This window comes from Leiobunum rupestre, chromosome 3, assembly GCF_980474605.1.
Source record: "Leiobunum rupestre chromosome 3, qqLeiRupe1.1.hap1, whole genome shotgun sequence".
NCBI classification, from domain to species: domain Eukaryota; kingdom Metazoa; phylum Arthropoda; class Arachnida; order Opiliones; family Sclerosomatidae; genus Leiobunum; species Leiobunum rupestre.
In genome coordinates, this window is record NC_143386.1 from 67122310 (window position 1) to 67135256 (window position 12947).

The following is a 12947-nucleotide window of genomic DNA, read 5'->3' on the forward strand; positions in this document are numbered from 1 at the left end:
CGATTTATAGCGAATGGGGTAAAACCGATTTATAACGATTGGGTAATCGGCGGGGAAAGCCGAGAGATAGAATCTACTGAATGTGGTCTGGGGATTGAAAGATAACAATTATGGAGTTTAGGGAGGGGGGAAATTTATATTCTCAGCTCTGCTAGATTTAAACAAAATGAAACCTCTATTCTCATTTTCCTCTCTGTGGTGGACGAAAGAGATTGAACTGAAGCAGGAAGAAGAAAACCGTTAACGTCGTGCTCTTAACCAACAGTAGAAAATCAGTACAGGTTGTGAACCACCAAATGTAACCAAATATACTTGATCCGACAAACATAATTCATGTACTTTCCACACATGTTCTACAGCCTATTAGGAGTTGTTTTAGAACAGACTCCAATTGAAATTTCCTTAGGTATGAAAATGGCTACTTATTATCGCCACAATATTTGTTTGAACCAAGACTAATTCTGTTGCAAAATGATTATTTAATATTCTGTTTACGGTAATTCGTTTTCATTTTAGTGTTTTAAAGCATGGTGTGTTCAATTACCTGGAATTCGTTTTATCTCTTTATTGTTCATCTCTATATGTGGTTTCTCACGTCTGTTTAGAGATATATAAAAAAATAATATTTCTTTAAATTATTTTGATGCCTGGTATATTAATAGCACGCGCACACAAAAATTGAAAAGTATTAATCAAGAAAAGAAAACGTATGCTTGGTGCTTTCTTTGAAAATCATAAGAGTTTTGAAGATAATTATATTTTTAGAATGGCTTTCCAAAGATATTAAATATTATTTTAAAAACAATTCTACGTAGCGAAAAATCGAGTGAATAAGCTATATTATAACAACTAAAATTTTTAGATATGAAAATTGGGTATGTTTAACCACTTATAAACTACAATTAATTATCGCTGATCAACATCTCGGAGAAAAGATTTCTTTAATTTTACCACACAGAAATTTGATATACTCTAAAGTAATTTATTTTTTAAAATCGGAATCGATCGTTTGGGGAACGTTTAAAAATATTATATAATAGTCGTAGACTTATCCCATTGTATGTAACATAATTATAAATAAAACTGAAGAAACACGTCCCTAAGAATAGACTTGAGCCTTTCCCCAAAGCATCACCGTGTAAGTTATCTAGAACATTAATGTGCGATAAGTTTAATTAATGAGCTTAAATGTGTTTTAAATTGTGGTGAGTAACCAAAGTATCATATGAAATTTTATTGAAATGGATATATACTCCCTTACGTTCGGGCTTAGGCTGTGCTAAAGTGTTGACAACTTGAGAATAATGCAGTGCCAATTTTTTCCTATATTTTGATCTTGCTCCATTGTAATCCTTTTTACACTCTAATAGCATACTGTCAAAAACAGTATATACGTCACGATTTAAATGAGCTTAAGATTAGACGATGGAACAGACGTCGTTATCCACGGTGGTCACAAGATTATGAAAATTATGTTTATAATATAGCAGCCAACACCACCTAAACCGTACGAGCATTTCTTATAAAAACAGCGTTTTTACCTCTCCGAGGGGACAAAGTCCCCTAGGAGGGGTTATACAACGACCGTGTCTGTCTGTGGGTCTGTGGGTGGGTCTGTGGGTGTGTCTGTCTGTCAGGACTGCGAACGCGTTCGCATTTTCGGTGCAAAGTGTAATCACTGCGTACGCAGTTTCTCAAAGGGTTGGCAAAACCACCGTGTGACGGTGAGCGTTAACGGATTCATTTGCGATTTGGTTTGGATGGTGTTTTTTCGCTCACCGTCGTGACGGTTTGGTGTATTACGTTTTTGTAATGTTTATGCGTAGGTTGTGAGTGTTGAATTTGTTGTGTTTGTGTTCTGATGGATGTGCATGTTGAGTCTGTTGTGTTTATATGGGCGTTTTCTCTCCAACTTCTTCTTAATGACTTTGGGACGGACCGAGTGCTGAGTGTAATGCTACCTCTCAACGTCCAATGGCAGGGTTTCCACCAGTTGTACACGGTATTCGTCTTAGTATCAATTTGCGATCGCATCGGGCGGGATTTGAACCCGAGACCTCCTGATTGACAGGCGGACGTTCTACCACAGAACCACCGACACTTGTTACGCCTTATTGAAAATTAGACCTTCAGCTTTATCGGAAGCGTATTTAATAGAGTACGAAATTTTGGTTTAATTGAAATAGAATTGAAATTGAAATTATTGCATCGAAGAAATTCTAATTTAGCGTTTCTCTATTGATTAAAAACAAATGCGCCACCCAGGTTTCGAACCCAGACCATTCGGCTTGGCAGTCGAGCGCTCTACCACAGAACCACCGATAGCTGCTTAGATTCACTGAAATTAAGACAGGCATCGTAAGCATAATAGGTAATAAAGTCTTTTTTTATTAATGAATTTATGAAGGCCTAATCTGGTATTTTTTAAAGGTTAAATCTTGTTTTAGCGCAGTCAGCCGAGATTAGAGGGTTAAAGGGTAGACCCTGTGGGTGGTCCACTTTCTTAACGACCTATATATAGTTCTGTTAATTCAAAGGAGATAATTTAACGTTAATTGCTTTAAAAGCTGGCGGTTAGTCAAGTGGCTCTCTGTGCTTTGTTGATGGTAAGGTTTTTGCTTCTTGTAAATACATTTGGTGTGGATATTTGGATATCTACGATTTCTAACGCAGTCAATGATTTCTTGGGTGTGCGAGTCATTATATGATATTGGAAATTGGACGGCATTGGTCTTTTTCATGTGGTATGCGTCACAACGTCAACAGGAAGTGAACGAGTCGTCCACTACCAGATATCTACGGTATCTTCATCAAGGGCGAGTGTTGAAATAAAATGAGCGTTAAAGATGCGGCAAGTATTTCGTAAGCGAGTAATTCCAAAAAGCCTCTGTAGATATTTATTTCATTAAAATTTGCTTCGTATTATATTTAACTGATAAACTTGTTCTGTAAAAGGGTTTAATTCAATTGTGCATTGTTATAGTACGTCTAACTTACTGTTGTAACTACTAAACTTATGATATTCTGAATAAATTAAAATTGGTCGTTTCGTCTCAATTATTTTAATTATAATAAAAATTTTATACCGGGCGGGATAGAAATGGGTTAATATTTTTAACAAATAACTCTAAATTGCGGAGATATATCTTTAAGGGTTATCTCGAGAAATTAATACCACTAGGGACAATTCTTCCGAGGAGAGGTATATTTTGGCTTGCCAACTTGTTAGTATTCTGAAAAGTGAATTCACTCTTATAAATATCTCAACTGACTGTTTATAAAATTAACGCTTTATAAATGCCCACTGGACATAATAGTACATTAAAAAATTGATAACGCCTTTAAGGCTGTTAGGTCATTTGCTAGAAATACTTCATTCAACTGAAATATCTATTTAAAACATGAGATAATGCCAGTTTTTTACAGCTATTTTTTATTTAATAAAACAGTAAGAGGCTTCTGGCATCCAACGAACGTCACTAACTGCTGTTTTAACAGTATTTTATTAGAGAGTGCTATAGTATAAATATGAGTCTGCATCTTAGTTTGTTAGTTTTTGTTTCAATGCTTAAGTTTTTCTTTGAGTCTTGCACTTTTAGTATTTTGAATTCAGTTCTTGCTACAAAGTTCATTTTATTTGTAATGCACTTTTTCTTCTCACGGACGTCATTTAAATGAATCCAGTTCATTCTACAACTTCAATATCAAGTAATTACGGAAATATCAAAAAATTTCAAGTTTTTCTTATTTCGAATCTTTGTTTACATCATGTTGTATCGGTGATTTTCTTAACTTATTTATACAAAGTATATCGAATAAACCTTCACCGAGTTCGAACGGCCCAACCTCGTCTGTTGGGGAGTTAAAAGACTGTTCCCAACGCAACCTCTTCTTATTGACGCTGATTTCAAAGCCATTTTTATTCTGGAAATTTTGCAAATAAGAACGTACAAGACCACTGCGTGTATATTCGAAACTGCCAATCGACAAAATTTCCGACGAGTAGGACTGCTGTTGCTGTTGGCAACTATTGCGACAAGCAAATTAAGACGCCCATCAACAACGCGTTTAATTGGGAACGTCACGTCACGTTACGGTACTTTATTATAAAAATAAGATAACTTATAAAAATGTTTGTTATATTTAATGACATTAAAAGGATGAACATTAAGTCGTTTTGAGACTAAGAAACGAAAATGGGTTTTTAGATTTTGCTGGCGAACGAGGTCCATCTGACGATAGATCTTTGGAGCAGTCGCCAGCGACCATCGGTGATGGGAGTGAGGATTCAATTCATCGACCAATCGTGGACATTTAGGAACCTCCTCTGGTCGTTTATACATTTTCCCGGTAGCCATACTGCGGGAAATATCGCTAGTAAAATAAAGGACATTTTGGAGTTTGTCGGACTTGCTCCATCAATGGTGATAATTTCTTGATTTTGTACTGGTTATATGTTGCAGCGTAAGTCTTTAATTTGATTCATAAGTATGACAATAACTATTCTTCACTTGCATAATTTAACAACAAGACATTAATATGAAAACATATTATAGGCTAATGGTTGCAGTAAAGTTAAATACCGATAACATTTGTTAACATTATGTTTTAAATATATAGCTTGTGTGCCGAAATATTCGAAGGCTCTCAATATATTGGCTGTCATAGATGTAAAATGGACAGTAATCGGCCTTACCGGATGCAAAAAGCCGTCTTTGGACGTTGAGCCAATAATCGAGAACCTCGAATCCAGCGACGAGGATGATTGGCAAGGAGAGGAAGACCCCAAATACGGCAACATTTTAGATGATGGTATAGTTTTTCCTAATTATTCTACTTACTTTTTTTCGGTTATATAATTTTAAAAATTATTTATGTGCATAGGTTGGAATTCGTTAAATCAAATTTTCCACCCGGAAAACTTTCTTATTCCACCAAACGACTCCGAACCCGAGATGACGCTAGAAGACATTTATGAGGATTTGCTCACGACACCGGAAGAAGTCATCGACTGGATTTTGGATGACTATCAATTATGGGCAAGGAAGCGGTGTATTGTGCATTCACTGCAGCTAGTGGTGAATCAGTCCATTAAGAGCAGTGATGTAGTGAAAGGAATAGTGGAGTGTGTAAGCACTTGGATCGCTTTCCTACATTGCTCTCCTAAATGGACTTAAGAGTTCAAAAACCATTCCTTCTCATTTGGATGTCCGAAGTATTGGCGGTGTCAGATGGAACGCCGTGTATTTGAACCTGGAGCGTTTGGCCGAGGTAAAATGCTTATTAAACATGGATTTATTAACGTTTAAAGCATTTTAATCGCGTTTCATTATTTGTAGGAAGGCATGTTGAAAGCGCTTCGTGACACCATTTTAGACGCGAGAGAGGCGAAGCAATGCCCCAAAGATTTGGAAATACCTTGCGTTGGTGATAATAAAATGATGATAGATATTCTGTCATTATTGAAACCAATTAAGTGTCCACAGAAGCGTTTCAAATAAGTGGACCAACATCTCATCTTGTCACAGGCCAGTTAATTACCATTTTTACGCAAATTAAAGGCATTGAAGTACCGTCTTTAAGAAATTTTCAATCTACTCTCTCCTTTCCAATATGTCCTCGTGATTTCGAGAAGAAATTAGAGATACAGAGTAAATTGCCGCTGCCGTACTGGATCCTTGGCAAAAGTCAACTTTGTTTCAAGGTACGTTGGCTTTTGGCCTTAAATGACAAACACGGAATTAACGTTGTTTTCCTATAAAGACATCTACAGCGATCCTTCCATTAATTTCCAACCTATAGACCTACCAAATCTGGATAGTGCAATCGTGAATTTGAATGTCGAGACGGCCACCACTACTATCTTGAACTTTTTAAAAAGACTCAATCACGCCACAGAAACAAACGAACAGAAAACCGAAAAGGCTGTTAAACCTTCTGTCCGTTTCCCCCCTCTTAATGGCACCCGCAAATCCGGTAAAGTCTTTTTCATATGAAACAGAGCTTAAAGCATACCTGGAGGAAAACATTTTCGAGCAAGAAGACGTTAGTCTTTTAGACTACTGGCGAATTAACGAAAGACGCTTACCCACCCTCGCATCATTTCGGTACCGGCATGCTCCGCCGATGTCGAAAGGATGTTTTCCATTGCTGGAGCCATCATGAGATATCAGCAGGGTAATATATCGTTGGAGCACGTAGCTCAACTGCTAACTTACCGGAAATACCTATTCCTTGAGCACCACTACGTAAGTTGATAAATGAAAATTTAAGACTCCTTATAATGGAACCAATTTGTTTACTTTATATTTTAGATGGAGAATCGATTTCGGTGACGGATACAGGCTTAAATAAGAAAAAACGGTCTTTTAAAGGCAATTACCAATAAATTATTCATAAGATTTGTGAATATATATTAAAATAATTCAAACTTGAGGTAATTAAACTTATTATTGATTTTGTATGTTAATAAAAAGCATGAAAAGCCAATGGTTCTGTTTTAATTTGACAAATGATATACAAGTATCTCTAAAAACCAATTAACCCCACAAAATTAAAATTTGCGTTTCTATATCGCAGAAATTAGTTGATCGTTATTGTAGCGTTGAGCAGAAAGATCAAGACATTTATTATCTGGAAAAACGAGCAGCTTTAACAGTGCTTGTATTTATTTAATTGAAATTTACAAAAAAAGGAAAGAAAAGACAACAAAAAACTAGAGGTGGGCCAAATAGTCTTCCAGGGAAGCACCCGGCGGGAAGGTGTGCAACACCGAAGCGGCATTACCGCGTTGAACGGCGACCGCGATGAGCTGGATCAAGTATAAAACGGAGCGTGGTTCACCAGTGACGGAACGAATCCCATGGCCTATGGCGTGGATCAGCGCCAAACCCTCGCGACCGAAGGAGCCAAGGGTTTCAATGGCCACCGGTTTAAACATATAGCGGTGCGCAAGCGCCGAGTATTTGGAGTTCTTCTTCGTTTCAGCCTGGGTAGCGGCCCAAAGAGGGGCTGCTGAAGAAGAACTCAAATACAAAGGAGCGAGAGGATCGGTACATGTGAAATCCCATACCAAGGATTTCCCTCCGGTCCACGGGATTAAAGACAAATCATCTGGCCTTTTCCGTCGTCCCGAGACAGGCCAGACGGCTCCAAAATAGATGGAACACCCGCGGACGCGAGTTCCCGTTTCAAAATATCGTTGACGGCATTGTGGCGGGAGCGACGGCCCGAACTCTTTTTGCAGCTGAGGCCATAAGAGCCGAAGGAGTCAACCAGGCTACTACAAACGCAGGAGTGCGGCACACAAATTGTAGCTCCCAACCGAAGGCCGACGGCTACGCGAAAGGAATCATCAGAGAGATCGGTTCCAAGAGAAGGAGACGGAAGCACATTTAGCCACGCACCGGACTCAGCCGAAGAAACTGTGAGAAGACGCGCTTTATCACGATCTGACGTAGAGAAGCTCCCATTGTTATAGAGCGTCGCGAAAAACCTTGTCCCCAGATGCGACTATGGAAGGGGGGAGAATTTGACGGACTAAATCCGACGCGCTGGACTGCGATGAAAGAAAGGCAGGCAGGGCGAGCTGGGAAACGTGACGAATGCCAGGTCCTCCTTTGGATATGGGAAGTGACGACTGCACCCATGGACCTTTATCCATTTAAATATTGGTAACTTCTTGAAGAGCAACCCGGAGGGTCTCATCGAAATAGTGAAGATCGTAGGCACCTCGCCACACCGGAGCACTACGCAGTAGGTTGGAGAGCTTCAGTATAGCCAAGGAGTTCTTAAGCAGGAAGAACCCATGGTGAGCCGACACCTGTTGGAGGTTTCTAGCCATGACCGATAGAGCTTTGGTTTTCTGGGCAAGACAGGCAGAAATCGCCTCGTCCGAAAGTGGCGCTCCCAGAAGAATGTAGCGGTTACGGTCGACGACCATAATACCAGGAGCTGCCAAGTCAAACGCGGATCGAAAGTGATCATCGTCGTGATCACCCGAATGGAGGACGAGCAGCTCACATTTTGACGGGTTCAATGACAGGCCGGCATCGAGTGAAAGCTCTTGTAGAAGGATTAAGTCATTAAGAATCGTCTAGGTACCAGATATTTCATTCTGACCTCATACTGGATGCCACGCGCTGGACTAGGAGGCAAAAGAGTAGCGTTTGGTTTGTAATCGCGCATATCAAAAGAACACTTAAGTGGACACTGCCTACACGTAGCTTTATATATAGTTCATAAAGTACCTTCGTGAGGTTTTATATCCCCTTTTTCGAAAGAAAAAGAGTATTTGTACTCGCACTAACCAGCTGGTAGTCGACCGCCACACACTTAGCTCGACGGCTACTGTTGACGCCATTTTCATTTGGCTATTTCTTAGGGTCTACTCTCCATACAGGGTGTCCACTAAAAAACGATCCAGGGCGAATAGCTCGGAAACTGTTTTCTCAAGGAATTTAAAATTTTTATGTTACGTAGCTCGTGCGGGGGGCCAAAGAATAATGATGACCTTGAACCAAGTCTTCAAGGTCATCCAAAAACTATCTCGAGATCCGTAAGTGTTAGAACGTTGGTTCCAATTAGAAAAAGGTTTCCCGTCACGTTTTATGCCTAGTTAGTGTAAACACGATCGGATTCGACTAATAGTAAGTCGAGAAAAATTTTACCAAAATCACAAAGGTCGTAAAAGGGAAAATTGTAAGACCGCGCTAATAACTCCAAAATAAGTCGTGCTACATCTGTGATAAATGATCTGTGGTATTATTTACACACATACGTTCGTCTACATAGGAAATACTGTTATAGCTTTTGTAGTGCTATTCTCATTAGGGCAAAGACATTTTGGAGCGAGTACAACTCAAAGCTTCTGAAATTGTCTTAAACCCCTTAAACTGATGCCATTAGCAACACGATTTCTACGTATTTTAAACTCTTTTACTATTTCCACTCCTTTCGTCCTGACAAGCTCTTTAAAATAAAACGTGGTTGGGGCGTAATTGGCGCTAAATTTTTAAGGCGCATTTACTCACTACAAACTGACAATAGTTTTTCACAAATCGGATTGTTTCTCAGTGGAATTCCTAAACCTCTATTACTAAAGCTAAGACGGTAATCGCTTGATTTGAAGCTGGTAAACACAGTAATTTTTATAGGAAAATTATATTACTCGCGATTTAAAATCATTCCTCAAAATTTGATTGTGTCTAAAATGTAAAAGCACTTCTTCCAACTTCATATGTTCAGTAGATTTCGTTTAAGAATTTTCATGCAACTATCTTTTGACTTAATTTTTTTTTCATTTATATTATTCTGGCACAAAACACAGGTTTCAAGAAGTGCTAAATTACAAATTTTTTAAATAAAATAGGTGCAAGTGTTATAAAAACTAGTTGGTAAACTTATTTAAAATGGAATAAACCCCAAAAGTGGTGATCTCAGATTCCTATAAACGTACGGCGAAAAATGTCGGAGATGTAGCCTGATAACGAAACTGTGACAATCATGGCTACTTTCCAAATGAATTCTTCCCTATTAAAGTATTCGAGTATTTGCTTTTCTACAACAGGAGTAAATATGAGAGTTTGTATTTATTATGTTAATATATGACTATTTTTAATCAAATGAGGAAGTTACCTAGTTCAACTTCTTAGTAACAACCGTGGAACATTTGGTTTTTCTCGCACAGCAAACATTATGCGAAGACATTGGTGTTCAAAAACTTTTTCATTAAAAATTTTAATCGGACCTGAATGATATCCTTGTTAAAACTCTGTGTTTTTAATTGTAATTGAATTAAATTTAAGGTAAACCTTAATGAAGGACACAATATTTAAAGTATATTAATGCTAGAAAGAAAAAATAATTTGGTCTTAAATTTTTCATCACAAAATAATGTAAAATAGGCCTTTTGGCCTAAAAAGCAAAGGGTCATAAAATAGAGTGGTGGCGGATGGGGAAAGATCGAGGATTGGTATTGTCCCGAGTAAACTTAGGCCCAGAGCAGTACCAAGCCCATTTATGACACGCGGGCTTTTTGGGGAAATACCGAGAAATGATAAAAGGGTGAGGGACTAAGGGATCCTCCTCGGCCCGTTTCCCGGCCACCATGTTCGAAAACTTGCCTCCAGTGGTGAAATAGCGCGCGAAAGGGGAAAAAATGGCGCTGTAGAAAACCAATAGGAGGCAGTTGGAATGAGAGACTCGTCAAGAACATATCTCCTTACTACTTTGTAACTTTCTCTAAAATAAATTGTTGTTGTTTTAACCCGTCTTAATTTTAATCAAGTAACAGTCTCTCTATGAGAACCGCTTGTTTTCAGTCGCTAGCGATTACAAATCTAAAAGGACTCTCCCTAAAATATTAACTTGCACGATAAAATTAAACCCCATCGGTTAGGGTTTTTTCAATGCTCATTATCTGCCTCCCAGACGCTAAGGTGTTACAGGACTACGCCAATAGTCCCGGCAGTTTTCACTATATGGAGACTGAATACTGATTATTTTTTTGAAAAATTGATAACATCACGACAACCCCGACAACGACCTCTGTCGCAGCGTAGCTAGTTAAAATGACGATTTCGAAATTTAAAGGGGCTTTCTTGGGGATCACAAATTTTAAACATCTACCTACCGAACAAAAGTGTTGTGCCTAATTCGTTAAATTGCGGCGTAAAATACACCCGCGACGCATTCAAAACTGATTAAATTCACTATAGATGAAGAAAATTATTTTTGTTCAATTGGTGTAGTTATGTTTAAAGGAAAAGTCCAGGTTGGGTAAAACTTGTGTCTATTTCAAAGATCATGTTAAAATATACTCAAAAATATCAGTCGTAAAATTGTATCAATTTTTATTGAAGATAAATAAATTTTTAAACGAGCGAAATTTCCCCTCAAGCGAGCGGTCATTTTCTTTAACCTTCCCTCCGCAGCCCTCACGCGGAACAAGCGCGCATTCACCGGAAGGACATACAGCACACCCCCCCTGGCTCCCCCATTCATCCTTCTCGTTCACCAGCTCCTTTCCCCATTGCTACCCCATTCACTGGATCCTTATCGTTCACCAGCTCCTTTCCCCCGTTGCTACCCCAATCACTGGATACCTTATCTCTCGTTCACCAGCTGCTTTCTCCCATTGCTATCCCCATTCACTGTATACTTTATCTCTCTCGTTCACCAGCTGCTTTCCCCCGTTGCTATTCCCATTCTCTGGATACTCTCTCTTGTTCACCAGCTGATTTTCCCCATTGCTACCCCCATTCACTGGAAGGACATAAAGCTCTTTCCCCCATTCACTGGTTCCGTCCCCCCTCCATTCACTGGATCCTTTCTCCTTTCCACCCTCCCCCCAGCGTAATCGCTTAAGCGCTTCTAATCTCTAGACAATAATAACAAGTTATTTATATTTAATTTTTTATTTTAGAACTTTTGTTTACATGGTTAAGTAAAATTGGTTCTATGACTAATCCGATATTATATATATAATCCGTTTAAATCGTAATTTATCTATATAATTGTAATTAATTTGAAACGGATATAAACAATTTCATTTAAAGGGGTGAAACGATCTCCTGAAACTTAATTTAATTAAAAGTTCTAACTCACGTATTTGTAGTGTTTAGCAGCAGCATCGTCTGACATACGAGGGACAGTCACAAACCTCGTCTTCTTGAGGTGCAGGTGAGATGCATTTGTCAGCGACAGTAGTTACTTTTGGCGTAGGTGGAATGTCCCATTCTAGCGAGATGTACTTTTTTTCCGATGGTGAATTATCCCTCGACGGACAGTTTGGAAAGAATCTAGCATGTTCCCATTCTGGTACGTCTCCTGATTCCCAGTTTTCTAAGATTCCATGACACTTGTAACATCGTACTTCATCGCCCCGTTGAATATAGTAGAATCCGGCCTTTGCTAGTTTTTCTTTAGCAACATGTGGATTTTTCCAGTGACGAAAAGTTTCAAGTCGGTACGCTTCTATATCCATACTGTAAACTGATAGTTTCTATAAGCTATTGCCGACATTCTTAAGCCTAATTGGTTAAGCCTAAATTTCAATAAATTATGTTTTTCTATTTATTTTGGTTAGACTCTAAGACTATTTGGCTAGAATCTAAGTCTATTTACTTCAAATACGCTACATTTTCAATTTAAAAAAAGCCTAATTTCCCTCTACAGCAAAATAATAAAGTCACTTACTTTTACGGAAATCCTTAAGCCTTTGCCTGTAAATAGAGTCGAGAGGTCGTCGTACGGAGCGCGAAAATCTACGTGTCTCTTCTCGAGGGGGTCCAGGAACTAAAAGAACGCTGTGTCGTATATCTAGAGATCAAATAACACTCGAAACTACAAGTAAATCCTGATTTCTCCTTGGTTGAAACAAATTGACGTCATGGGAGATTGTAAAACATTACCAAAAATAGAGGTTACTGCTCATCGGTTAGCGATAAAAAAAATTCGTCACGTGTTAAATTAGGCAAATTAGAATAGCATTTTCCGCGATATTTTCCGCACGCGAACGCGTTTTCCGCGATATTTCCCGCATGCGAACGCGTTTTCCGCGATATTTTCAGCATATGAGCGCGTTTTCCGAATACGGTGGGTGTAAAACATTATGCATTTGTGTCCGGCTTGTTTATTAAGTAGTGGTGGGTGTTGTATGTTAAGTATGTTTTAGTAATAGTAGGTGGAATAGGTTGTGAATGTATTGGAATTTTTGTTGTATCGTGTATAAACGCACGTGTCCAAGATCAGGTTGACTCATGTGGAATATCTTAAGTTGAGATTAAAAACCTTATCAACAATATCGGAATATTTACCCTAAAAAATGAGGTGGAGATGTGTGTAAATTCAGTATATCTTAAAAAGACGATGCTGATGAGAACTATTTATCATAAGATATTGGAAAACGTCATCACATTTATTTATGACCACCCTATATAAGATCG

The 12947-nt window shown here is 38.5% G+C and overlaps 1 protein-coding gene across 1 annotated transcript; it reads left to right on the forward strand.

Moving 5' to 3' along the window:
• The first annotated feature begins 348 nt into the window (after positions 1–348).
• On the forward strand, positions 349–5217 carry LOC149954426 (uncharacterized). Its single transcript, XM_090169893.1, has 4 exons — positions 349–406; positions 4209–4280; positions 4621–4812; positions 4885–5217. Exons 1-4 carry the CDS (start codon positions 349–351, stop codon positions 5175–5177), a joined length of 615 nt encoding a protein of 204 aa, XP_090026019.1. The 3' UTR covers positions 5178–5217.
• The last annotated feature ends 7730 nt before the right edge of the window (positions 5218–12947 follow it).